Source organism: Trichoplusia ni, chromosome 12 (genome assembly GCF_003590095.1).
Source record: "Trichoplusia ni isolate ovarian cell line Hi5 chromosome 12, tn1, whole genome shotgun sequence".
Classification (NCBI taxonomy): domain Eukaryota; kingdom Metazoa; phylum Arthropoda; class Insecta; order Lepidoptera; family Noctuidae; genus Trichoplusia; species Trichoplusia ni.
In genome coordinates, this window is record NC_039489.1 from 9,887,093 (window position 1) to 9,911,621 (window position 24,529).

A 24,529-nucleotide genomic window follows, 5' to 3' on the forward strand; every position below is an offset into this window, starting at 1 on the left:
AAATTCTATGTAACTTCTAACTTTGTAAACGCTTACAAAAATGACGTTTTGTTCATGCATTAAGTAAACCCAAGTTATGTATATTTAAATATTGTTTCTTTTGTGATAAATAATAAAATGATAATTAATATTCTGCCATTGTTTTTCACTAAAGCAGACGATTCTAAATCTAGTTGTTCGAAAATTAAGAAGAAAACTAAATGTCCGTCGAACATCCGTCAAATTCGTCTCACTCAAACGCGAAATGTCAAAGTAAAACCTACACAAGTTTAACCCATTTTGTGTGAAGGAAATGTCTGTTTTTTAAATAAAGTTACACAACATAATCTGATTTTCTAACTGTTTAGATAGCCTGACTTCCGTCAGCACAATGGCCTTAGCTATTAGAAGATCTACGAGTGATATTTTCTGTGCTGCAAAATGGTTTATCAGAAGAGGTTAGAAAATATACTTTCATTAATAACATTCACAATTACCGTGTTTATAAATGTTTCAACAACATCTTTTAATTTCCAGACTGCCGTGTCTTATCTACACTCCCGGAAAAGGCAGAAGTGGAAGTTGCAACAGTAACTAAAAAAGAGAAACATATTCGTACAAGAGGGTCTCGCAACTCCGCTTTGGAGAACAGATTCGTATACCCAGAGTTTCTGCCCGACCCAAACCCGAACTGGAGGAACAGTCTGCGTGAGAAGCTCGAGAGAGCTGACATGTTAAAAAGACGTAATCAAATTGATATACCTGAGTTCTATGTTGGTAAGTTTGCCTTTTTACTAGTCCATCCTCGTCGTCTTAATGAGATATTCCTTGGAATTTATATATATTTACAAATAAATACCTCACCACTTAGAATATTAGCTTAAGTTACTCTTATTTGCTACCTGTCACATTACTCTCATCAAAAACAAGGAAGCCAGGGCAACCAATATCTTTTCATCCAACCTAATCAATGACAACTAATGCAGTATTAAGTTTGCACTATTAAAACCTTATTCATTTGAACTCTTTCAGGATCAATATTAGCAGTGACAGTGGCTGACCAGCATTCTCAGGGCAAAACCAACAAGTTTGTTGGTATCTGTATTGAGAGGAAAGGCTGTGGGTTGAGAGCAGAGTTCACTCTCAGAAATGTGGTTGATCATCAGGGAATTGAGGTATCTCTCAGTTTTAATATCATCATCATCATCATCTCAGCCTATCGCCGTCCACTGCTGACAGTAGGCCTCCCCCAAAGAGCGCCAACCATCCCGGTCCCGGTTTTAATATACTGCATATTATATCCAACACAGTTTTTATGCAACTTGCTGTTTGATCTCTTACCCTACATTTGTCTACAAAACAATTAGGATGCATTGTTTGGATGTAAACTCCCTGTGGAGGAAACCAATTAACTCTTTTTACTTGAATACTATGTATTAATATGTTTGTATCTTCTATTTTCAGGTGAGGTATGACCTGTATGACCCTACAATACAAATTATCCAAGTATTGCGGCTTGAGAAGCGCCTGGATGAGAAACTGTTTTACCTGCGAGATGCTCTGCCAGAGTACAGCACATTCCCATTTGATATGGATCCTGAAATACTTCCTGAAGGCACACCGGTGCCTCTCAACCCTGTTCAGGTGTGTATTTGAGATTTTCATCTTAAATATTTTAAGGTAACTGAAGATGAACCAGTACCTCAGTCTCTCATAATGTCTTCTTACTCGCTGGCTTTGGCCTTTAGGCTTAGCAAAGTATTCTGCTTTGAGGAATGTCAGTATCATTGAATTTCCTACATTGCAATTTTAAGGCCAGAACTTCAAAGGGAAAAATCAATTAACATTATCATGTTTCATTGATTCCCAATAAACTGTTGCTTTATTCCCCTGATAACAAAACTATAACTGAAAGCAATATACTACTTTTTCCAGGTTAAACTAAAACCAAGGCCCTGGCTAGAACGATGGGAGAGGCAGGATCTCAAAGGTGTTTCCAACATAGAAGAGCATCTGAAAGAGAAGGACAGGGTCAGACGAGAGTTGAGGGCGACACCCTGGGAGAAATACGACTTGATGAAGCAGTACAGGTATGACTGATAGTACCTTTGAAGCCTTAAAATGTTGTTGAAATTCTAAAATTATTCTTGATTTTTCTTTATTATTTGAGGGAGCAGTACCCACCTAAGGATGTGATTACTAGTACATTTGACGCTTCGTTTTATCTGGGAATATTCTTATTGATTTTGTTAAGGCATATAAACCTGGAGGAAATCTGAAATGTATACTTGTGCCGCCTGTTACTGGCTTAAATCAACAGATTGCCTTTCTGCAACAAAGACCAAGGAAACTCATAATTAATATGGTTCTAAGTATGGTGATTTCACCATTCTTAACTTTTCCAAATAGAAAAAAAAAGTTTTTTATTAAACCTAAATTTGTTTTCAGACAAACAATACCAATCGAAGACCAGAACGACATTTGGGCCGAAGTGAACTCTCAGTTACAACAGCTGCATATGACGCGTAAGAAGATGTCGAGGAAGCGCACGTTCAGCACGCCGAAAACACAGCTCGGATGAAGCTTTAGTTTGTAATAATAAGAAACATGTAGTTAATAAAGTATTACGTTATAACATCGTTGTTTTGTGTATAGTAATGTTTATTTTGCACTTACCTTTACATAAAGTAGGTAGGGTCAAGAATGGCTGTATCCTACTAATAATATAGACACGAAGGTTTGTCTTTGTATGTACGGTTGTTCCTCTTTCACGCGAAACCACTGACCGGACTTAGACAAAACTTGGTACACAGATTGTTTGTAAAAAGATAAATAGTATAAATACATAGGATAGGATTTTATGTTCATGAGGTAATTTTCGATTTACAGCGGACGGGCCCGCTTGCAGCAGCTGTTTTCTTTATATAGTCAATCTAGTGCAAAGAAAAAAAAACGTGACTTTGTGATTTGATTGCGATAAAAGATCTAACGTGAAACGAACAAATTATGCGTCAAACTGCAAAAAATGTCATCAAATGCGTTTAAAACACACTTATTGTGTAATTGGTACTAATTGGTAGGCCAGCAGCGTGAACGATAAAATACAGTTGAGGAAAGGATTCTTGATCGCGGTGCCTGGTTAGTTTTCAAACTTTCCGCTATGCTCATTCAGCACGTTGCGAGATCCCTGACGTACCTACACGGTACAATGGGAAGGCAAACCCCATGAGCAAGTTTATCACCGTAATAATAGATGGCGCTACGTGAGACATGAGTAAATAAGGAAAGAAATAATTATTCAAAAGGATAACATAAATGCATATTTAGATTCGGCAATATGTGTTTACACATTTTTGAAAACGTTACTACAAAAAAGTTAAGTTATTACGATGCTTAGCATCCTGAAGGTTGTATGCATGTAGAGCCTCCTCCTATGCATACAAAAGTGACTCTTATTTGTAACCAATTACTGCTCATATTGATATACTCGTCGTGATTGGTTGAGTTTAACTTGCTTGCTTGCGAGTTGTGTGCGGCGCGGGCGGTCCGCGGAGCAAAGAAGTTTGCTTTATTGTTCTTGAATGCATTTTTCTTGTATTCTAAAAGAATCGAATAGGAAGTACGAGATAAATGAATCAAATTCGTGTTGTTTGTGCTTGTTCAGTGTTGTGTATAAAGTTTTAGTGAACATTTGATTGTTGGTTACTTCGTCAAATTGCATGCATGTTGCACTCGTTTACACCTGTCGCCCGGTGAGTAATATTGTTTATGTGCCTATTTTTGCGAAAATGTGGGCTTTCTTTGTAGTTTAAGTGTAAGGATGGTCATGAAACATACCTAATTACGTTCGGAATACCGTTATGTGTGCGTGAGAAGTTACGGTATCTGTGATCTTAGTTACGAGTTGTTGGTGTCATAAAATTGCAATTGCAATCCAGTAAGCCTTCATTTATCGATTATGACGCATTGTAGCTGGCCACTGGCTGTTATGCACGCCCTAAGTTTACAACAAACGTTATCTTGGAAGGTTTTTACTCTGTTTTATAAGTAATGCTACTTTATTTTGTTTCAGAATGTTTATGTTGTTTCTGTAAGCCAAAAAAAAAAACTTAGGACAGAAAGCAAGTCTAAGAAATAGCTATGCCTTTTATTTTGAAGTGAAGATAAAAATATTGTCAACATTAATTATAGGTATTTTGTACAATTTCAGTTATAAATCATGGGAATATAAAATTCTATTATTAGCAATGATAGTAAAAACACTAAAAACTTATAACAGCATTGATTATTAGTAGTTGTGAATGTATAGTTTGTCCAAATATGCTCAAAAATAAAATACAATATTATAATTTCTAAATAACATTATTAACCAATGGACCAGTTAATTAACAAAATAAGGTTTATTGGCATTGATGATTATGAAATAAATTGGCTTTGTTTATTAAAACATCAATTTTAAGATTAATATAAACTTTTACAATAATCTAGTCTTTTAATAAAAACTTGTATTTTAAAAGAAGATATGCAGTTTGCATAAAATATGGAAAATACATCTTATATAAAATGTATAACATTAAAAATGTTTGTCTCGGTTGTCTTTTCAATTTATAAATGAAATACAATAGTTCAGAGGTAAGAATGAAATCAATACATTTCAATAAATATACAAATTGAAATATAGTCTGGAAAGGTTTATACTTTTTTTGTTTCCTAGCTGACCATAATTTTAACAGCCAGCAACGGTTATCTAAAATATCATCTGCGGAGAAAGTTACAATGAGTATTTATAATAATATATGTATTATTTGTCTAGGCATATAGTATATCGAGATATACTTCACAATAATAATTTATTTCAAACCACTTTGACAACCCAATGACCATAAAACCAAAAAAGACTTAACTGACTACGCAACCATGCTACATATTAACATAGAACACAAAATATGGATGAAAATTTCAATAATTATAGAACTTATACCAAAGATCAAAATAAATAAAAACATCACAAATCACACTCTTTTCTAACGTTTGTCACTTTCTAACACATAAATGAACACAACATTTCATTTTAATTAGCAATGAAAAAGTAATAAATTCATTCTCCGAGGGTTGTAAACATGTGTCTCCATTTGACACATTTTACAACACCTTGGGTTCGTTCACGTGTTGAGGTCGTTGACTGATAATCCAATCACTAATGACAGCTTACGACTTACGGAATGAATACCTATTTGTGTTATTGGACTGTTCGAATTAGCTTTTTCAACGAAAATGAGGAGCCATTGTTTGTTACACTCGTTGTTAAAACCTTTGCGCATCGTTTGTAAGAACGATTTTGTTTCAAAATTATTATTTTTCCCTTCATTTCTCTCTTGTTTTCTAATATTTGGAATGTGACCGTTTTCGGGATTTTGATTGACAAAGGCCTATGATTTTAGTTTTGCGTAGAAAGCGCTGTAGCGTGTTATCTACGCGGCAGTCAAATATTCGTTAGGACTAGAGATGCGCCGAATAACTATTCGGTATTCGGTATTCGGCATATTCGGCAATTTTTTCACTATTCGTATTCGGCCGAATTATTCGGTTTGGTGCCGAATATATTCGGTTCTTTTTTGCTCCGCCACATTACCCGATGTAGAACTAAAAGATATAACTTATTCTGATATAAGTCTATGAAATACTAGGAAAAAATTGTTGAATTAAGATAATAAAATAAAAGCAAATAAACTTTAACTCTGTGTTTATTTTTAACCAAAAATCAACATTTTAATTTCTTAAACAACAACATTTTACTTACAACTTTCTAGTCAATATTTATTTTAATTTTAAAAACGCTTTAAACATGAATTATACTTTTAGACCTCCAAACAAAATATTTCAATCATAGAACAAGATAATAATCCCTACTAATTCCCTACTAATATTATAAATGCGGAAGTAACTCTGTCTGTCTGTCTGCCTGTTACGCTTTCACGTCTAAACCACTGAACTGATTTTAATGAAATTTGGTACAGAGATAGAGTTGACCTTGAGAAAGAATATAGGTTAGTTTTTATCCCGGAAGAGTTCTCTTGGAAAGGCCATATAACCGACCTCGACGCGGGCGAAAAGCTTGTAATATTTATTTCTGAAACTAAACTGTTAAAACTTGAAAAATAACATTTTTCAAAATGTTTAATCTTGCGGGCGGCAAGTAAGGACATGTAGAAACAGGTTTACGCGGCGGGGCAATAAAATTTTGAACCGAATAGTTCGGCCGAATATTCGGTTCGGTAAACTTAAAACCGAATAGTATTCGGCATTCGGTTATTCGGTGAAACCACTATTCGGCGCATCTCTAGTTAGGACGTACATTTTTGGTATGTAATAAGTATGGATGTTTTTTTCTTGTCATTTACTATTAATCCTAAGATGGGTTAGCAACACAGTTCTTTTTCTGTTACAAAACGCTAGGTCAACTGTAAAACGCTTTTTTCTTGAAAATGTCTTATGTCAGTGCAGGCCCTAATCTGGAAGCATAATAGTAAATAGGTGTCTGTCGACAACTTTTGATGTAATACATGGACACGTGCGACTTACGAAAGCGGAAGACGACTATAAAAAACAATATGGCGTCTTTATGATGCGACGGAGTACACCTGATTGAAGTGTCACTAAACTTTTAAAGTAATTTAGGTTGTGTAATGTAATAAACACAGTCTGGTAAGAGTCATACTTGCGACACTAAGGGTTCTGTACAAAATCATTTGGTCATCAAATTTTGTTTTTACGACAGCGATGTTTATTCTTATATCAGAAAGCAGTTAAAAATTCCGACTGAAAAAAAAATGTTCATTGCTATTTTTTAAACCCAACTTTTCTCATTATCATGCGACAATATACTAATGACAGTCGTTATGCATTTGTTTGGTACTGTGTCAAACTAGTACTGAAAGGTAGTTAAATACAAACCAAAACAAGTTTGCATTTCGTCACCAGTGCATTAATGAAGACAGTTTATCGATGGAGTAATCTCCTCTTGATAACGTTTATCAGTGACAAGATTTCGTAACATAAGTATTTAGGTCAGCTTACAGATTTACTTTTATCAGGTCGGCGCCCTTTCGTCTTCGTCGGTCAATAGAAACTTACCAATCCCGTGCTCTACCAGTTTCTGTACCACTTTCTAAGCTTAATTACTCGCCTTTTCCAGCTCTTGTTTAGTACTACACATTGTCAACGTGCTTCCGTGTCATTATCGCGATTCAAAAACCATTTAAAACCGCCGACCGTTTCCCATAGCAGCGGAATAAGAAATTCGTTCTAGTTTACAATATTCTTGTGTTTTATTGAGAAAAATGTTACGGAAACTTAAAAAAATAATAATGGTGAAACTAAAAAGAATGTTTCCGCCCGGGATCGAACCGGGGACCTTGTGCGTGTGAAGCACACGTGATAACCGCTACACTACGGAAACGTTACTACTGCATTGCGAAAATAATGAGGTAATGGCACCGACAACAAATCGCAGTAAACCCACTTCACGATCTCTTTGAAGTACCTCAAAAGAATAAAACACTTAAGTTCATGAGTAATTAGTTCCGACACCGCTCAATTACGTTTGTAGACAGAATGAAGAGCTAATTGAAACAAAGGGCTTTAACAAAAGGCTCGTCTTAACACAATCAATACAATGTGTTGATTCATCGCGTGTGTAAGGGCTACACGCGATCTCATGGTGGCCCTAAGATTTTAAGAATACTCTTTTGTATCAGCAAAGGAACATGCAATAATTTTTTTATAATGCTGAAATTAAACACCATTGCTAATTTAAACAAAACCAATTAAAACTAGGTACCTACTTCTAAAAGGAAGCTTGTCTACGTATGGATTAATTAAAATATTATTTCAAAACATACAATTGTTTTATTAAATTAAGCTTTCGTAGTAACTACACAACCTAGCAATATGATTAATGTTTCATTATTTAAATAAACTACGACTTCTTTTGTTTTGGAAGGAAACCAGTTAATTTACATAGTATGAGTTGGACAATGCTCTGATTAATTTTGTTTTTAGAATAACATGATTTATTGTTTCCGTTGCCACTAGCTAGTCGTTAAAAGACGTATTATGAAATGTAGAATCGACATGAAACAATTTGGCTATATTTGTTAGCCAGTAATAAATACTGTCCTTTAACTTGTAACTGCATAGAATTATTTCATGTTTAAATTGCACTAGTATGGTCATTGGTCACCTAAGAAAATAATTATTATCAAACAAATTACTTTCAAATTTTTTCAAAGAATTAAAGCATTTTTTTTGTTATTGTATCGTTTCCTTTTTAACCGTTCCATTGCCGTAATTATGAATGGCGTTTTAGAAAGAAAAAAAAAATGGCGCCCAACTACCTACTTACAAACAAAGAAAAATTTAATTTCAAAAATGAATCATCCTAGTTTAATTCATATAACATGGTCACCCTAAATAGCGAATTCGTAAGGAATATTTAAAAGTGATTTGTTTTTCAGATACCGAACATATACAATGTTGATCTGTGCATATGTATTTAGTAGACCGTTTATACTAAATGTTAGTGTCTCTGGTATTTTATTCCGTTTTGATCTCAGGTAGGTACAGTCAATTATTTATTATGCAGACGTCACGATTGAGGAGCCAAATGAAATGCATTTATTTATTAAATTCGCTCAGTCTACTACTTTGTCCATATACTACAAATTCGAACACACTTACTACTAAATGTCTTTAGAGTGGAATATAAATTGACCAATAACTTTCATGGCAATTCATGCTCTTGTGTATAGATCGAGGAGCCACATTAAAAGTATTGTATATTCTTGAATATAAACAGTACTGGGCTCAAATTTTTAGTAGACACTATACACAATTGCTACTAAATGATACAAAATTTTCAAAAATATACATGGAATACTTTCCGTGTTTCAGGTGGCTCCTCAATTCAGATGTTTGGATTGAGGAGCCACATTCACAGTTACATAACTTTAGACATATTTTACTACAAATTTCAGAATTCGGTCTACAAAATTATTTACTTTCCTACTAAATAAGGGGGCGAGCTTCCTTTTTAAATCGAAAGTGGCTCCTCAATCCATACGGACATAAAATACTACATGCTAATCCAGGGTGCCAGCTAGCTTCATAGGTACCAAATTTGAAATCGTTCCAGCCCTTTGAGATTGAAGAAACATTTAAACGTATACCAACTTTCCAATTTATAATATTAGTGTGATATTATTTAGGTATTATACAGCAAATAGGTCTAGGAACTCTTAGATTGCTGTAGTGAAATTAATCCTATAAATATTCAGTTCTGCATTAGACAACGTGAGATTTATATAATACCTCAGGGTTATTGTTGAGTTAGTTTACTGTTTAGTATTCCACATCCAAGTATGGAGATATCTCCTGTTATGAATACAATACTAGGAGTGGTTTACATTTGATATTCAAAATAAACAAGACACTAACTGTAAATAATAGGTACTATAATGGCGAGAGTTTTACGTATTATTTGTGGTTCTTATTTAAGATGTAGTACTAAAGAAAGAAGTTATAGTCCGTTTTAGGAATACTGGAGCCCGCAAAGTAACATTTAAGTGAAATTCCAGCCTGAGTTGCTAGATCAATCAAAGCTTAGTCCTAAAATCGACAGAGATTGCTTTAAAAATGAAGAAAGCGGAGGATAAGATTTTGTGGTGCACCTTGAAGGAGATCTTCGTCCAGCAGGGTCTTGACAGGTCAAGCTGATTATCTACGAATGACATAATTCATGTTCAATTTCTATAACTGTGTTGGTAGAAGTCTTGTGTTGTAACAATTTTCGAAATTTTGGGACGGTCTCTTCCTCTAGTCCTTTGTCTAATTAAGCAATTATGATTATTTATTCTATGCCGTCAATTACTTACAACTACTTGACATCACTTTAATATGTAACACTACGCTATAACTACGTGCTTATATGCAAGTTTATAGTTTTAGTTAATTAGGAAATGTTATGATTCTGTTGTCATTGCGTGCACGTGTGAACCGTTGCATGTTTATAAGCCGTAAATATTTCGTGTCGTGGGGGTAAGTGTAATCTCCGCATGGGGTATTTTGTAAGGGGTGTTTTTGAATTTTGGGTATCAATGACCTTTTTGTTCCTGGTTAAATTTCAATTAGATAATATTTGGTAAATGTTTTGGGATTGTTTTCGGAAGTAAATTTTATTCCAAGCTCGATTTAACGTTTTGGCTTAAATATAATGTAGGACAACAAACTTGCTGTTAAGCGGATACGAATAATTCTGTGATATACAAATATGTACGAATAATAAGTGCATTCATTATAATATTCACATTCCATTCCATTTTTATGGAAGCATAGACAGATTTTTGTTCTAGTAGTATCTAGCGGTACTGTATTATAATTTTGTAAAAAATGCTATAATAAAAATAATATACCTACCTATCTAATCTGTTTTTGGTGAAAGTATGTTCCAGTCATCTCTTTAAAACGTCATGAGCTTAAATAAAGACCATTTACGGTAGATCTTTTGTCAGTGTAAATCCCATATTAGGAATTACTGTATTTGTATCTCTGGTAGATCGTCTTATGCTGGTTTCATTCACGTTTGCGAATTTAATCGTATTATTTTGGGCCTCAATTGTTTTGTAAGCCATTGTTACTTAGTTCAAATCATGATTTTGATATTTTGCATCTTTGATCTATGGGATGAACTGGTTGTGAAATGTAGGCATTGTTATTGTAGAAAATCATGTAAGACACTAAATGAAGTCGTGCACAAAATTACTGATACATCATGAATAATATAAACTAAGTATCATGATATTTGAGGTTGCAAAAAGCTTTGTAGGGAACAATTTAAATCGTCTAACCATTCGCAAAGTCTAACCACTGGTTCACTACGATATACTGCGGGAGGCAAAACATTCTTCACTAAAATTTAGGCAGGTCATTGAATTCATAACTTGAAGGCACTGCTAGTAATCCACCCTATCTACCCCCAGCTTTTAAGATAGGCGTGGTCAGAAATTAAAACTTTCCCAACTGAAAGAAAGAAAGCTTGTTAATAAGACGTGGCTAATGTTAAGTGCCTGTTCGGCACTCAGAAAGCAGGCCACATAGCAGCAGCCTATGTTTAGGCTAGGAAATTGTACGGTTTTCCCGCCATACATGCGCTTGGATAAAGGGGGCAGATAAATATCTACCACTTCATTACGTTGAAATACATATACATATGTTTACCTAGTTTATCTAACTCAGTTCACGTTCTAGAATGTAATTAATGAGAGTCAAGCATTTGTAACTAATGTTGCGAAATATGCACCTTCATTTTGTATAGAGAACCAGTTTACAATATGCGACTAAAATGAGAGATTACTTTATAAAATTAGAAGGGGAATTCTGAAATGGGTGGAGATGAAATGAAATCATTTATTCTGCAAATAGGAAATATCACAACTTTTACATGTCTTTTTTGCGATCGCTGGAGTCGACATTTCTTATCTGACTTCTCCGAGAAGAAATGTCGAAACAAACTAAGGGGTCGCAGTCTATTTCTAAGTCCAGACAACAGAAGAATGTTTACACTATAGAGTTAACAGAGAATGTCTTGACAAAATATTTATTTCTACTAAAATTGTTAGTAATTTAAAGAACCAAGATGATCACGTTTATATCACAAGCTATATGTGATCATGGTGAACAGTTGAATTCCGGATTACTAGCCGGGGACTGCGTATTTCTTTATGGTGTGGCTATCTGCAACATGGAGTTCCGGAATATGTCTTTTATATGCCGTCTCGTAATATTTCCCGACCACGTTTCGTTCACCCTTACACGAAACTTTCCTACCATCACTCTACAATAACTCCCAACAGACATCTGATAAAAACTCCTTATAAAACGTTTACCGACAAAAGCATCGGCCTTAGTAAAATATACGTATATGTATCGGTGTGTTTTGATGTCACTACAATCCGACATCTCTCACGACTTTCCGCCTTTCTACGTACGCTAAAGGTCCGCGCTGCCATTTCTATGGTACACTTATCATTTACTGATTGTTATATTGCTTCGGTTTTAGTTTAGTAGCTACGTGCATTGTTGCGAGTGTTATGTAGTCCAAACTTACAATAGTAGCTTTGATTTTTGTTAGGTTGTCACTGATAAGGATGCCAATGAAAGTTAGTACAACGTAGGCAGGCGGTGACATGTAATAGAAATGTCATCAGAAATTTTATTGGCACAGTGTAAGCAAATTTCTCATATTACAAACAGAAAGCTGAGGCAAACATAATGCGGTATAAAACAGTAACCCTGACCTTAGATATGTACATATTCTACATGTTGCAGTATTCCCGTATTTCCTCCATGAATAAAGAATTTCTTGTGCCAAAAGGTCGCTTTTACTGCAATGAACTTCATACTTTATGCAAAAGTTGTTTCAGTCAAGGACGTAATGAAAAAATCGATTCAAATTATAACTGCTGTGAAATTAAACACGTGTTAAGCTTTTTCAAGGACTTGTATTAATTTACTTGCGACGTAGTACTAACGTACTCAGTTACTTTAAAATGAAGGACTGTAAATAATGATGATATTTTAATGTCTGCAGTCAATGTATCAATTTATAGGAATCTTCTTCTAATCGAAATGTAATTTAAGGTTTTATTTGATATGTATCTTGAATCATGCCTTTTAAATGTATCCCTTTTCGCTTAAGGTATTGATCCTCTACTACTAGTACTTAATCAGGTTACGATTCATTTATAGTTTCAAAATTATGATTGATAAATTATTCCAATCAATTATTTACGCGTTGATAGACTTTTTACCAAAAATACCTTCAAATGCAGCAGGCTGCATGACAGACAGTAAATCGAGAACTTGTAAGATTTGATGTAAGTTGTCTGCAAGTTTTCAAGCATGATTGCTTGCTCCGCGGGAGTCGGCCCAGCTGGGCCGTTTACAGATCAAGGTACTCGTGTTTAAAAATAATACTTGATGTAAACTGTCATGAGTGGGACAAAGAGTTATGATGAATCTTGACGAAGATTAAACAATGAAGTAGCAATCGTTGATGCTTGTTAAACATGATGTGCTCAAAAGTCTTGTTCAATGTCTGATTGATGGTTCAGCGAATGAAACAGTAAAAACATATGTATGCTTAAATATGTCTGATTTCGAAGATTTGGCTTTAAGAACTTGAATCTATTTTTTTGAAATTGTTAGCCATCTGTTACAATGGAAAAGGCAAGAACAAAAATAGACAAGAGATAAAACTCGCTCTAAAATCGAGTGCGTGATAGAAATAACAAAAAATACATACGAAATCCAGATAAGAATCAGAGATAATAATATCGAAATCGAATGGAGCCCAGCACAAACATCATTACCGTGTGTTCCGATATTGTACCAATTAAGTGTAACCATGGAGATTGACAGAAGAAAGCAACAGGGAGCAGGGAATGACGGCGAAAGTGGAATGTTCGCTCGTTCCGTTTGTATACATTATCGGAATAATGACCATTGCTTGGTACGCACGCCCAAATGTCAATAGCTTTGACAGTAATGTCTAATATTTGCAGTCGTTTGTTCCGATCACAATTCGGATTTCGCTTAGACCCCACTAACTGCATCCATAAAGCATTCGTTAATGTTCCTTATGACGTATTTATCTATAAAGGCTACCTAGGCTTCAGTATAACTTAGACTTGCATAAAGCAATTTCCAACTGAGATTAATTATATTCAGACCCCTGGAACACAATGGCTCCATTTTGAATAAATACAATGCATTAGTATCACTTAGATCATTGTATCCTTGTATGGGAAATCCCCGTGACTATCAAATACGTCGTGCTTTCAATAGAAAGTAAAGTGTTCGGGAAGGCGTGTGTTACATAATCGTCGATAATGGTTTAATTTTTAATCAAATCGTAGCTACGGGCTCACGACAACCAGCTATTAACTACGCTGCTAACGAGTGTCGGATCAAATGGGGACTTAATACTTTTAAATGAACTATTAGGCGTGCGCGCGGGGCACGCATTTTTTATGCGTTTTTATGCGGAGTGCTGATTAAGGCGGTGCTTTTGGGTGCAGTTGGTGCAGCCAAAGCGAAATCCGAATTGTGATCGGAATAAACGACTGCAAATATTAGACATTACTACCGCTAAACTTTTCAATTCTCAATTTTATATATGTTTTTTGTTCATGATATTCTGTCATATTGGTTGACCATAATTTAAGCTTAGTATATCGTTTGTTTTCTTACGCTAGCTGAATGGATAATGTGAGTCGTCTAACCACTTAACACATTCTAGTCGCAGTGTGAGAACCACCTAGCATTCCAATAACACAATATTCAGAACATACATGCCCTCTGTTCATGTAACCCGTTACACAATGAAGTTATTAGTTAATACAGGTAATTGCAAAACGGGAAAATCATCTCATTAAACCCGGACGTAAAAAGAGGGGTGTCAAGAATGGTGTTCTAGTTTTCTTGGACATGTTTGATGAAAATCGGTGGAGCCGTTTATAAGTTGTTTTATGAAAGTTTTTACTTTCGGGGGTTTTATCTTGTGTTCCTTTTTTCTATTAATTACTCAAATTCTTTACCTTAAAAGTCTTAAGGAAAACGTAGGTGAAGTCGATTATACAGTTCGATATCCACATTCGTCCGTTCATCGAAAGTCCAATCAGTTCCATGTAAGGACGTAAACTTGTATACCATTAGGTCCAAGGGGTCTTCACCTTTACACGCTTTCCCGATGCTTAAAGAGCATACCATATAGGTGGCATGTAAGGATCACCCACTCATCTGCATAGTTAAATAAAAGAGTAAAACTTACACTAGAACATAATAGTTCATTACTTGCTGCACCAAAAGTCCGGAAGAATCCGTATCATAGGGACAGGTTATCATTAGATGTCATTATGATGACCCGAAAAAACGACCGGTTCCCACAAATCGTGACTTGAGAAAAAATACTTGAATCATAATTAGGAATGTAATGCCCTTCGAAGAATTTTGTTATGTTCTTCATTTTTTTGATTGTCAGAAATCGTATAAGATGGAGTAGGTACATTAATTAATAGTTGAATGTGTGACTTGCGTGAGTAAAATTTTCTTAAAGACGACTAAATGCATAAATATTTAAAAAGGAGCTATTTATTACAATGATGAAGTTAGAAAAGTAGATATTGAAGCTAATTCATTTAAGTTCTTTTAAATTATGACATTGAATTTTCTGAGCGTTTGGCTTACAAGGGAAGTGGATTTGAAGTAGTAAAGTGAAATCTGAATGGGGCTAAGAAGTTTGATCTTATTGTGTATAAAACAAAAGCGTTGCATTATTATGTACACATTTGCGGAATTGCTTCTAATTAACCAAGATAGCCAACACCTAACGCTAGATCTGACACCTAACGGAGCATTTAGTACCTTGTTAACCCTAGTCTTCCTCGATACTAACCACAAACAGGTATTTAGTACCTCTTTATCCAATTACTGATCAGGCAAGTATTCATCGCTTTAGAATTCTCATACCTATGAAATGTTTTACTATTTTTTGTCATATTGTTTCCATTTGGTGTCAACGCCCGTATTGTTGACTATATTATTCAATAGCATTGTTAAACCTTCTGTTTTATCGCTGGCTGGATCTCGAGGGGTTGTTTTTGTCCCCGTCTCTCCATAAAGAAAGTAATTTGTGGGACCAATAACACCTTTTGGAATTGAGACGTGTTTCACGTTAAGCGATTACGTTGTTTTTGTTCTTTTTTGGGCCATTTCTTTGATGTTTTGAACATTGGATTAGGAGTTATACCACACAAAAGCTAATAGAGTAAGAGAAAATATCACTATACGTTTTAAACTCATGATTTTTTTCGATATGTTTTAAAACTGGAAAATAATCTTCAATGATTATGCTCATGCTGTCATTATTCACTTTATTTGCATTTTAGAATGTACAAAATTGTGTTAAAAAATAAATGGTAAAAATTCCGGACCCTATCGGGGATTGCAAAAGCAGAAGAGGGTAGGACAAGTGTATAGTCAATATAATAAATTTTTTTTTATTATTTATGTTTATTGTTTGTAAGGCTGTGTCACACGCGTGCGTGAATAAACGTATTTTCTTTCTTTCTTTTCTAATACTTCTTCGCCATTCGCATCAGTAACTAAATGGGCAAATTAGCCAGTAGCATATTTCGTTGCCACTGTTAAACATTCAAACAGTAAATAGAATAGGTGTTTGTTCGTGTAGGCCTACTAAAAAACAAAACCTCTGGTATGCAAATTTTCTTTGAATTCCTTAACTGTAATATTTTGAGCGTTGCTATGCGAAAAGAAAAAACGTCCTATAGGCAATGTTACAGTGTGTTGACACAGATGTTGGAGGTCGGATTTCAGAACTGAAAAACAATTAACTCTGTTTGATGTTGCCCTCTTTTGGATCGTAAAGCTGTCGCTGAAGGTTCGTTAGACGAAAACACATGTTCAAAGAACGTTTCTTATGAAAGAATGTTTCACAATTTGAGTGTTAAGGGAAATCTTTTTTGCGGTTTTCTTTTAGAAGGTGTCTTTCTATGAAATTTAAATATAAAGACTCATAAAAGCTTAAATACTTTTTCTTGCTGAAATTGTTTTAAATACTCTCATCTTGGATGTCTGTTTTATTCTCCTTACAAATAACTTTCCAATGCTTCAAGGCATTGGAGGTCTACTATCTTGGTCATACCATTTCTGGTACATGATGGGGTTCAACTAATGATGAATATTCCACTGCTATCAAACAATCCATAACAAGATTTGTATCTAACAAAACGGTTCTTATGCCTCAAGCAGACCACAAGAGGTCTTATAAAACGGTAGTTTTAATGTAAATGACGTTTCGCTTTATTGTTTTCGTCGCGGCAGTATGGCGGCTGCGCTTTCCCGCCAAGCCTCAGCGTTTGTGTTTCTGGGATAACGTTTGTTTTATAAGCATTTGTTTGGGCTTGACTAACAGATTGACACTGAATGTGGGTATTTCGTTTAGTGAACAATCCCGCTGTTTCTAATATAGCTTAGTCGAGTTAGTAAGTTAGTTGTAAGTACTTACTTATAAGTATAGGTTTCGTACCCAAAGGGTAAAAGCCTCAATTAAACCTATTATTAAACATCAACTTTTTTATTTTCTATCAACCTATTTGTACAGAACCTTCAGTGTTGAATCCGGCTCGTAATTGATTGGTTTTCTTTTGCTGCTGTTGTCAAAAATCTTTTTTAATTCGAAGAGCTGTAACAAAATCGCAGCAAATCATTTCTTGAAGATGTAATACGAAACCGTGTAAGAAATATATGCATTCATAATTCCAAACAAGTCGCAGGCTTCGGTTCAAATTCGACACATCATGTAACATTACCACCGGATACGCGTTACGTCAGAATATTTACCGTAATCCGTAACCGAAGCACTTACGTATTGTTTCCTTCTGGCAATTTATTCAATCAATATTTATTAGTATTTGTTACTGCTACCAAAGTTGCAATGGGAGATGAGAAATATTAAATTTATTGCTCAGTTTTGTGGGTCAGTAGTAAATGTCAATTGAGAATAATAGTAACCCAGTAAGAGAAAGAATAAGTGCTTGTAAGATCTATTACTATTGTACCCTCGCTATTCCCATGGGTGTCGTAAGCGAGACGTAACGCCACTACATATCTATATTAGATGGTGTGTTACCGCACTGAACACATCCAAGTAGAGAGATATATATCTACATTCAAAGAGGTATTGTTAAACATTTATTGGCCATGTTTTTCTTAATTTTATTGATGAGGTATTTCTCATGTGTAAAATAATATTGCATCCACGTCTCAAGACCACCATGGTTAACGGTATTCCTGTCTTCGTAAATTGAATTTGTCTTAGGCCTACGGTTTCATGCAATAACTTTAAAACTTCAAAGGTACTGTTGAATTATGTATTTGGCCCAACAGTTAGTTCTCGATTCTCATGCTAATTGTCAGTATTTACTTTCAATTTATGTTGGCCTATGAAACCAATACTCATATATTTGAAAATTATGCGGGAATTTATTATAAATTGATGAATTTTATTTTCATTTAGTACAGTTAACAAGCAATAGAGTTTTATTGGTGTTTTTCACCTACGTATCCGATATGGAAGTCAATGTGGCACACTGCTCTATTTCTGCATTTATGATGCAGTTTCAAACAACTTGAAAAGTGCAGTTATTTATGTTATTACAAGAGATGTAAAAACTTGTCGTTCTCATAGAATCGTAGACATGTTATGATAGGAAGACAGTGGTAGTAGATTAAACTTTGACGTTTATGGGTTTTAATAATCTATAAAGTGCGTAGTAAAATCTTATGATGTGGTCGCGTCAGTTTTAGTAGGAAGGCGAAGAAATGTGATTGAATTTTGCATTGGCATTTGATTTCAAGATGACATCCGACCAAGTCTTAATCTACGTAGAAGATGGCAGAAGTCACACATAACCATAGTAACGATACATCAATTTTATTGGAGAACAATTATCTGACACGGCGTTAAAACTTTTCAAAAGCTTAAAATCGTTAACAACAAGCACTTTTTCAGACATATTGTATAATGTTGGCACGAAATAAGACTGACTACCGACATTCCACGGCAGTACAAAATCCCCATATAAGCGTGTACTTATATCTTTTTCATCGACCTAGGAAGATTGTGTATTGGAAGTAAACCTGCTTTTTGTAATGGTTATTTCTTAACTCGAATTAAGTGTGGAAACTACACGGTTCGCGGGTATTGGGGGCTTATTAAAGGTTATGGTCAATATGCTGTACACTGTACAGTTATCTGGAATGGTCCGTTGTTGCCGTAAAAGCCCTTTAGTTCTGCGGCCATATTGGAAAATTAAACGCAGTTGTATTTCGAATTTACTGGTAGCTTTTTATTTGCCATAGCATTTATCTTTGTCGTTTTGGCGAGCATGAAGATATTGTTATCAATGCTTTTCATAAATAGGAGCCTGAACAAATAGGAAAATATTAAAGAAAATTAATACTGAATTGCAAAAATGTATGTAATACCAACCAAATACAAGTCTGTACCCATTTAACCAAAATGCATGCGTAATAAACCAACATACCTGCAGCACAAAATTTTCAAGCGTTCCCAATTCATTTTGTTTTCGTAACAGTTTTCAAAACAGAATCTCCATTTTACAGCGCACTTGTATATGCAAAGGGCTACAGTTATGACGTGATAATAACGACACGAGAATAATGTGTCCTACTTCAAACTATTATTATCTTATAAATATTCCTGTACACTAGAATGTGTTCGATAATTTTATAGCTAAGTTGAACGGGGCCTGTGCTTGTATTAGAAATGGGTTTAATACAAAAGGTCAACAGGGTAATATAGAGTCACGAGAATTGCAACTCACACTGCCGGTTTATCTGTGGACTTCGGTCAGTGTTATTGTTTGAGAAATTATATTATGCCGGTTTTGCAGTTTTGGTGCCAAACTATTTACAAGCTATAATAGTTCTCTAAGATTCTGTAATATAACTCAAATGATCATCATCATAATCCTTCTATGTTGTTTGTTGATTTTGCCCTTTTTTCTTATATAATATCTTATCTTAATGTTAATAACATGGTAATCAAACAAATGCCATAATGTTTGTAATAAATTTTGATGATGATTATTTGTGTCGTTAAGTAAACTCATAAAATAGTAACTATTGCTCTTATTACTTACTAAAATGGATTGAATGGTTGAATGTTTTGTAAAAGTATAAGGTTCATGCTACGAATCGATCAGGACTAGTTGTTTCTCTTTTTCTGTCTGTCGTCGTTCCGAGCAGAACTAGTCTCCGATGCAGTATCCCATTTAATTTATAATGCTTTCTGTACATGTAAGAAATTGGAAATACATTTCAGAATGTTTCATTCATTTCTGGTATGCAAGAGTGAATTATTTCGATTTCTATATAAGTAAATGTAAGATTGCTTCGTGACTTAAGCTCTGGGCGATTTGCTTGATTTTCACGCTGACCGATAGCCAAAGGGAGGTAAATTCTGTGTCAACTGTACTCTAGTATCAGCGAATTAGACCTTGGCAATGAACACTAACAGATGGCTGGTATTAGCGTTAACACTTGCGGAAATGGAGCGGAGCAATTGAAATATTTCTAGATTGTATATTATTGGTACAATGTACGGTTATAATGCAGTGCCTTGGGGAAATTGGTCATCGATGGCCACGGAATTGTTTACTCAGTCTGACATTTTAATAACATATCCTGGAGTTATGTAACACTCATAAAGAAAGACGTCAAGCTCGTTACGAATGCCTTCCTGCTTTCAGTGCATCATCATTTAAGTATCGACATTTTATCGATAATTTGTCTCGATTTAACCCCGACTCGACATCTCTGCGTCGCTATCTGATCAGCGATTTGTTACGCATTTCCTCCTATAACCTCTGAGAGTGTTCAGTGGAACATTTCCTGTTACCCGCGGCTTACCATATATCATCATGTCGTGTGACCTCAATAACTGGATGCATGGGCCCCTTACAGGTTATGAATAATAAAGCTGTTTATGAGAAGCCCTCACATTCTGTACATGTGCCACTTGACTAGGTTATTTGGTCATTAACACAATTTATCCAAGGTAATTCTTGTTTAGCGATAAACCCTGTATTCCACTCCAAAGTTACCGTTAAGCGATCTTTGTCTTGAAATTTATGCCATAAGCATTCTATTTTAAACCAGTGACAGTAATAATAACCAGTAGAGGTTAAAGAGTTAAACACATGGCTAAGTCAAGAGGTGTGTTGAGGCCACTTGAGATAAAACTGTTGAATTTATGTCATCAGCAAAATATTTGTACAATAAAAACATCAGAGCCCACTGTGGTGCTGCTTTAGTTTCGATGCAAAGATGAGCATACGCAATGTTGCTTGTCTAAGCTCTAAGCCATGGATGTAAAAACCCTTGCGTCTAAGTGGCCACAAATCCACACCAGTTACTCGAGACTTTCATAGGCTAATTGAAAGGTTAAGTTTATCTGTCGATCGAAGCCAAGCTTCCCAACGATACGATCAAACTAGGCTTCAAATAATTAACTTGTATAAACTTCTGCATCAATTTATTTCTCTTAAATGCCAATTAGGTTTCTGCTGGGAGTCTTAAGTGATAGCTAAGTGTTTTCCTTATTAAACACGGTTCAGACTGTTCAGTCTTAGACAGGTGGACGATTAAATAGAAAGCGGTTATGTCTGCCCTCAGACTGTATGTTGTGGCAGTAACGTGTGCCCTAGATGTTGAATGGTTGTGGATACAGCTGTCTGTCAAGGACGTGTACTATCGCAGTACAATAGTAAATTAAATAGTAATTCTTACCTTTATTTGTTAAGGGTTTTTGTAACAAAGTTAAGATTGTTGTTGAAAGAATTACACTTTTTGAGCGTTTGTTTGATGATGGAGTTTCAAGTTTGGGTTTCGTGAATATGTTTTGTAGTTTCTTCTTCTTTTAACCGGTCTATGAAGTAGGTAATTTTTATAAGTTATCTAATGAGTTTCGTTGATAATCGGTAGGGAACAGGAGTACAAAATATATCAAAGGCTATCGATCTGATCATTGTTTAATCTATCCATATGTTTTATAGATCTCATCTAATAAGCTACATTCTATTCGAATCGGGAATCTTGATAATTTCCGTCATTGTGCTTAAGTTATCTTATAAATAATTTTGTCCACCATTCTCCGATCGGAATCCATCTTTGTATGGAATTTAGCGATAAGTTATGTTCAGACGATGGTTTACTTCGATAGTATTGTTGTTTGGCTTCGATAATAACCTCATTGTGACTGTTCACCGTGCATAATGTGCTAGAGAGTTAGGAAATACCAGTGTCTTTATAATTAGCTGACTATCTTGTACTTACACTTGTGTACAGTGTAGGTATACGGGATACGATAAGATATATTCAGGACGGTATACGGGACAATTAACCTAATTCGTTTCATTTTGCCGACATCCGCTTAAATACAATAACATCATTACCTGGAGAGTCGTTAAAAGTTAAAGCTGAAATGCGATTCCTCTCAGAATTTGAAAATAGTATTATTTCTCGCAGTTTTTTTTAGAGATAACCTGCTTTTTTACTATGATATTGTTGACATTGATGGAGAATTACCATTTTCCTTAATTGTGTCAACTTGTGACAGCCTAAGACAGTATACTCTGTACTTGCCTTCAGTGCAAGTCGTTCCTCTACTTTAAATAAGTATGTTAATTCCCTTAAATAGTATTTTTATAAGACTTCCGAATACAAAACTCATCTGTCTTGTATTAGTGTACCCACCAATTAACAAAAGGCAACCACGCTTCGTAATATTGTTTACGCAATCACTGTACTTAAGCGTGATCAAATTAATTCGTAGTTAGAGCGTTAATTGCTTGGTTTAATTAGCACAGCTGTGTCGCCTTACAAACGCCTTACAAACAAGGTAGATACGGCAATTATCAGTTTTACTCAACCAAGCTGAATACTTTGTCGCTTAATGCCAAGTGGCCTACCACCATCGCTTAAAGGAATATTTTGCAGCTGTGAAAGCGTGACAGCTTACTAAACGGTGTAGAGCGGTGTTTCTCTTACGCATCTCCAATGTTAATATTTGAGCGGTTTAAGCTCCAGGCCCTGTGCAATTTGGATTTTGACGGTTTTCGCGTTATGAATGGATGATTAAGTTAGTATTTAGATGTTTGGAAATCAGTTATGCAATGTTGAAAGATTGTATCCACTTGCAGCAAAAATAATTATGAAAATATACGATGATAAGTGAATTATGTCTTTACGAATCCGGAACTTGATAAACAGCAATTGCCCATAATTCGTGAAAACTCACTCCTACTTAAAAGTATATTTTTTACCACCTACACGGGAACCAAACTGATACTTGTAGTTTCCATTCACGGCACTTACGGTACCTAACAAGGTGTAATATGAATGTTGAATTAATTTTACAACCCGTTTCCTCTTGTATTGTGTTCATTGAGTAACGGGAGACATGCGAGTAAGTAACGACGGTAACACAACCAGGGAGCCTTCTACTATACTTTGAAGTACCACTATTGCTTCCGTTCAAGTGTGACAGCGTGCTACAGGTTGTAGAGCGGCGTCTCTCTTTCACAACGGTAATAGATTTGCTTTAGGATATAGTAGGTATATTGCTTAGAGGAAATGACATCTCTGTGTAAATCTCACTTTTTTAATTCTTTCTTCCTAGCCTTTCTGTTACGACTCCTGCAGTTAGGATTGCAATCCTCGTGTCCAGGGCGGTTTCACAAATTTAAATCACAAAGACACCAAAAGTCAGAATAAGCACTAGAGGAACACACAAAATACTTGTCCTATGTGACACGCTGCGCACAGTGGATTTGGCGTGGTAACCTCTACCACTCGACTACCCGTAGGTACAGTCAAAATACGAAGTACATGTTAACATGGTTTAGATTTGAATACGAGCAATTGATGCGTCTCGAATGAATCTGGTGCTATTAAATGTCACTGGTTAGCTATTGCGTAACTTGCTGCCAGTCATACCAGGATGAGTTGAAACCTCTTTGTATGGTAATTTTATCACTGGAAATTGCCAAGACTTGTTCGCTTCTGGCTCTTGTTTAAAAAGTAATTAACGCGTCATGAACCTGGTTTATGACGGTAGTAACTCTTTTGAGATACGCAATTAACCAATTTGTCTGTGAAACGTAGTCAGTATTTATAAGTTCGCCATTTTAATATAAGTCTTTGCGGAAATAAAAGGACATATCCTAAAATAGGAATTATTAGTAAAGGAGACATAAAAAGTTGATTATTTTTACGTTTATTGATTGAAATTGGACTCTAGTACCTATAAGTGCAGTGTCCCGTAAAATATAGCATAAATTGATTTATGTAATGATTGGCTTGTCTTAAAGCCCAGCCCTTGCTATCAATCTATTACGGACAGTAATTAGACTAGTTCCCAGAGGTATCGGCATTCGGTGGGCATATCACGATCTTGGTTGGTGTTAACTAGTTGCATTCACTTTTATTAGGCATTAGACTTCTACTATCAACTGATATGCAACGTACTGTCCCAACTACTCAACTTTGTAGAAATGTATCACTTCCATATGCTATTGGAAATGACATAAAAAATTAAAATAAAGAATAAGTACAAGACATATTTGTCCATAACTTAATCCGAAATCCTTAGATTTAATAATAATATAAATTATATTAGACGCATAAGGAAGTCTCTGGACAAAAATAACTAAAACCACCCAGAAATAAAAAGTGTGATAAATGGACGATGATTTCTATTGCTTAAAAGGAGTCCACTTCTGTCATATTTAATTTTATAATCACAGATACGTGTTCGGTGATTATAACATTCCTTTTGAAGCATTTGTTATTTTGGACTGTGGTACTTAACGGACGATGTTTCATAGTG

General features: G+C 35.0%; 2 protein-coding genes and 1 non-coding gene across 3 annotated transcripts in view; 2 read left to right on the plus strand and 1 right to left on the minus strand.

Annotated features, from left to right (window-relative positions):
• Nucleotides 1-234: 234 nt before the first annotated feature.
• Nucleotides 235-2,616, plus strand: LOC113499341 (39S ribosomal protein L19, mitochondrial). Its single transcript, XM_026879786.1, has 6 exons — nt 235-437; nt 517-756; nt 1,012-1,154; nt 1,444-1,623; nt 1,915-2,069; nt 2,428-2,616. The coding sequence occupies exons 1-6, from the start codon at nt 371-373 to the stop codon at nt 2,558-2,560; spliced, it is 918 nt and encodes a 305-aa protein (XP_026735587.1). The 5' UTR covers nt 235-370; the 3' UTR covers nt 2,561-2,616.
• An 883-nt stretch (nt 2,617-3,499) lies between these two features.
• Nucleotides 3,500-24,529, plus strand: part of LOC113499339 — a 312,064-nt gene continuing 291,034 nt past the window's right edge. Inside the window, exon 1 of the mRNA XM_026879777.1 lies at nt 3,500-3,731. The gene's annotated coding sequence lies outside the window, so the exon portion shown is untranslated. The remainder of the gene's footprint in view (nt 3,732-24,529) is intronic.
• On the minus strand, nt 7,366-7,438 carry Trnav-cac. The gene has a single exon. It is a non-coding gene; the product is annotated as a tRNA-Val (tRNA).

What these genes read in the sequence shown, in the direction of transcription:
- LOC113499341 (XM_026879786.1), top strand. Translation starts at nt 371, where the DNA reads ATGGCCTTAGCTATTAGAAGATCTACGAGTGATATTTTCTGTGCTGCA. An exon ending in AAAATGGTTTATCAGAAGAG is followed by an intron (nt 438 to 516) that starts GTTAGAAAATAT and finishes TTTAATTTCCAG; the next exon opens with ACTGCCGTGTCTTATCTACA. An exon ending in GACTTGATGAAGCAGTACAG is followed by an intron (nt 2,070 to 2,427) that starts GTATGACTGATA and finishes ATTTGTTTTCAG; the next exon opens with ACAAACAATACCAATCGAAG.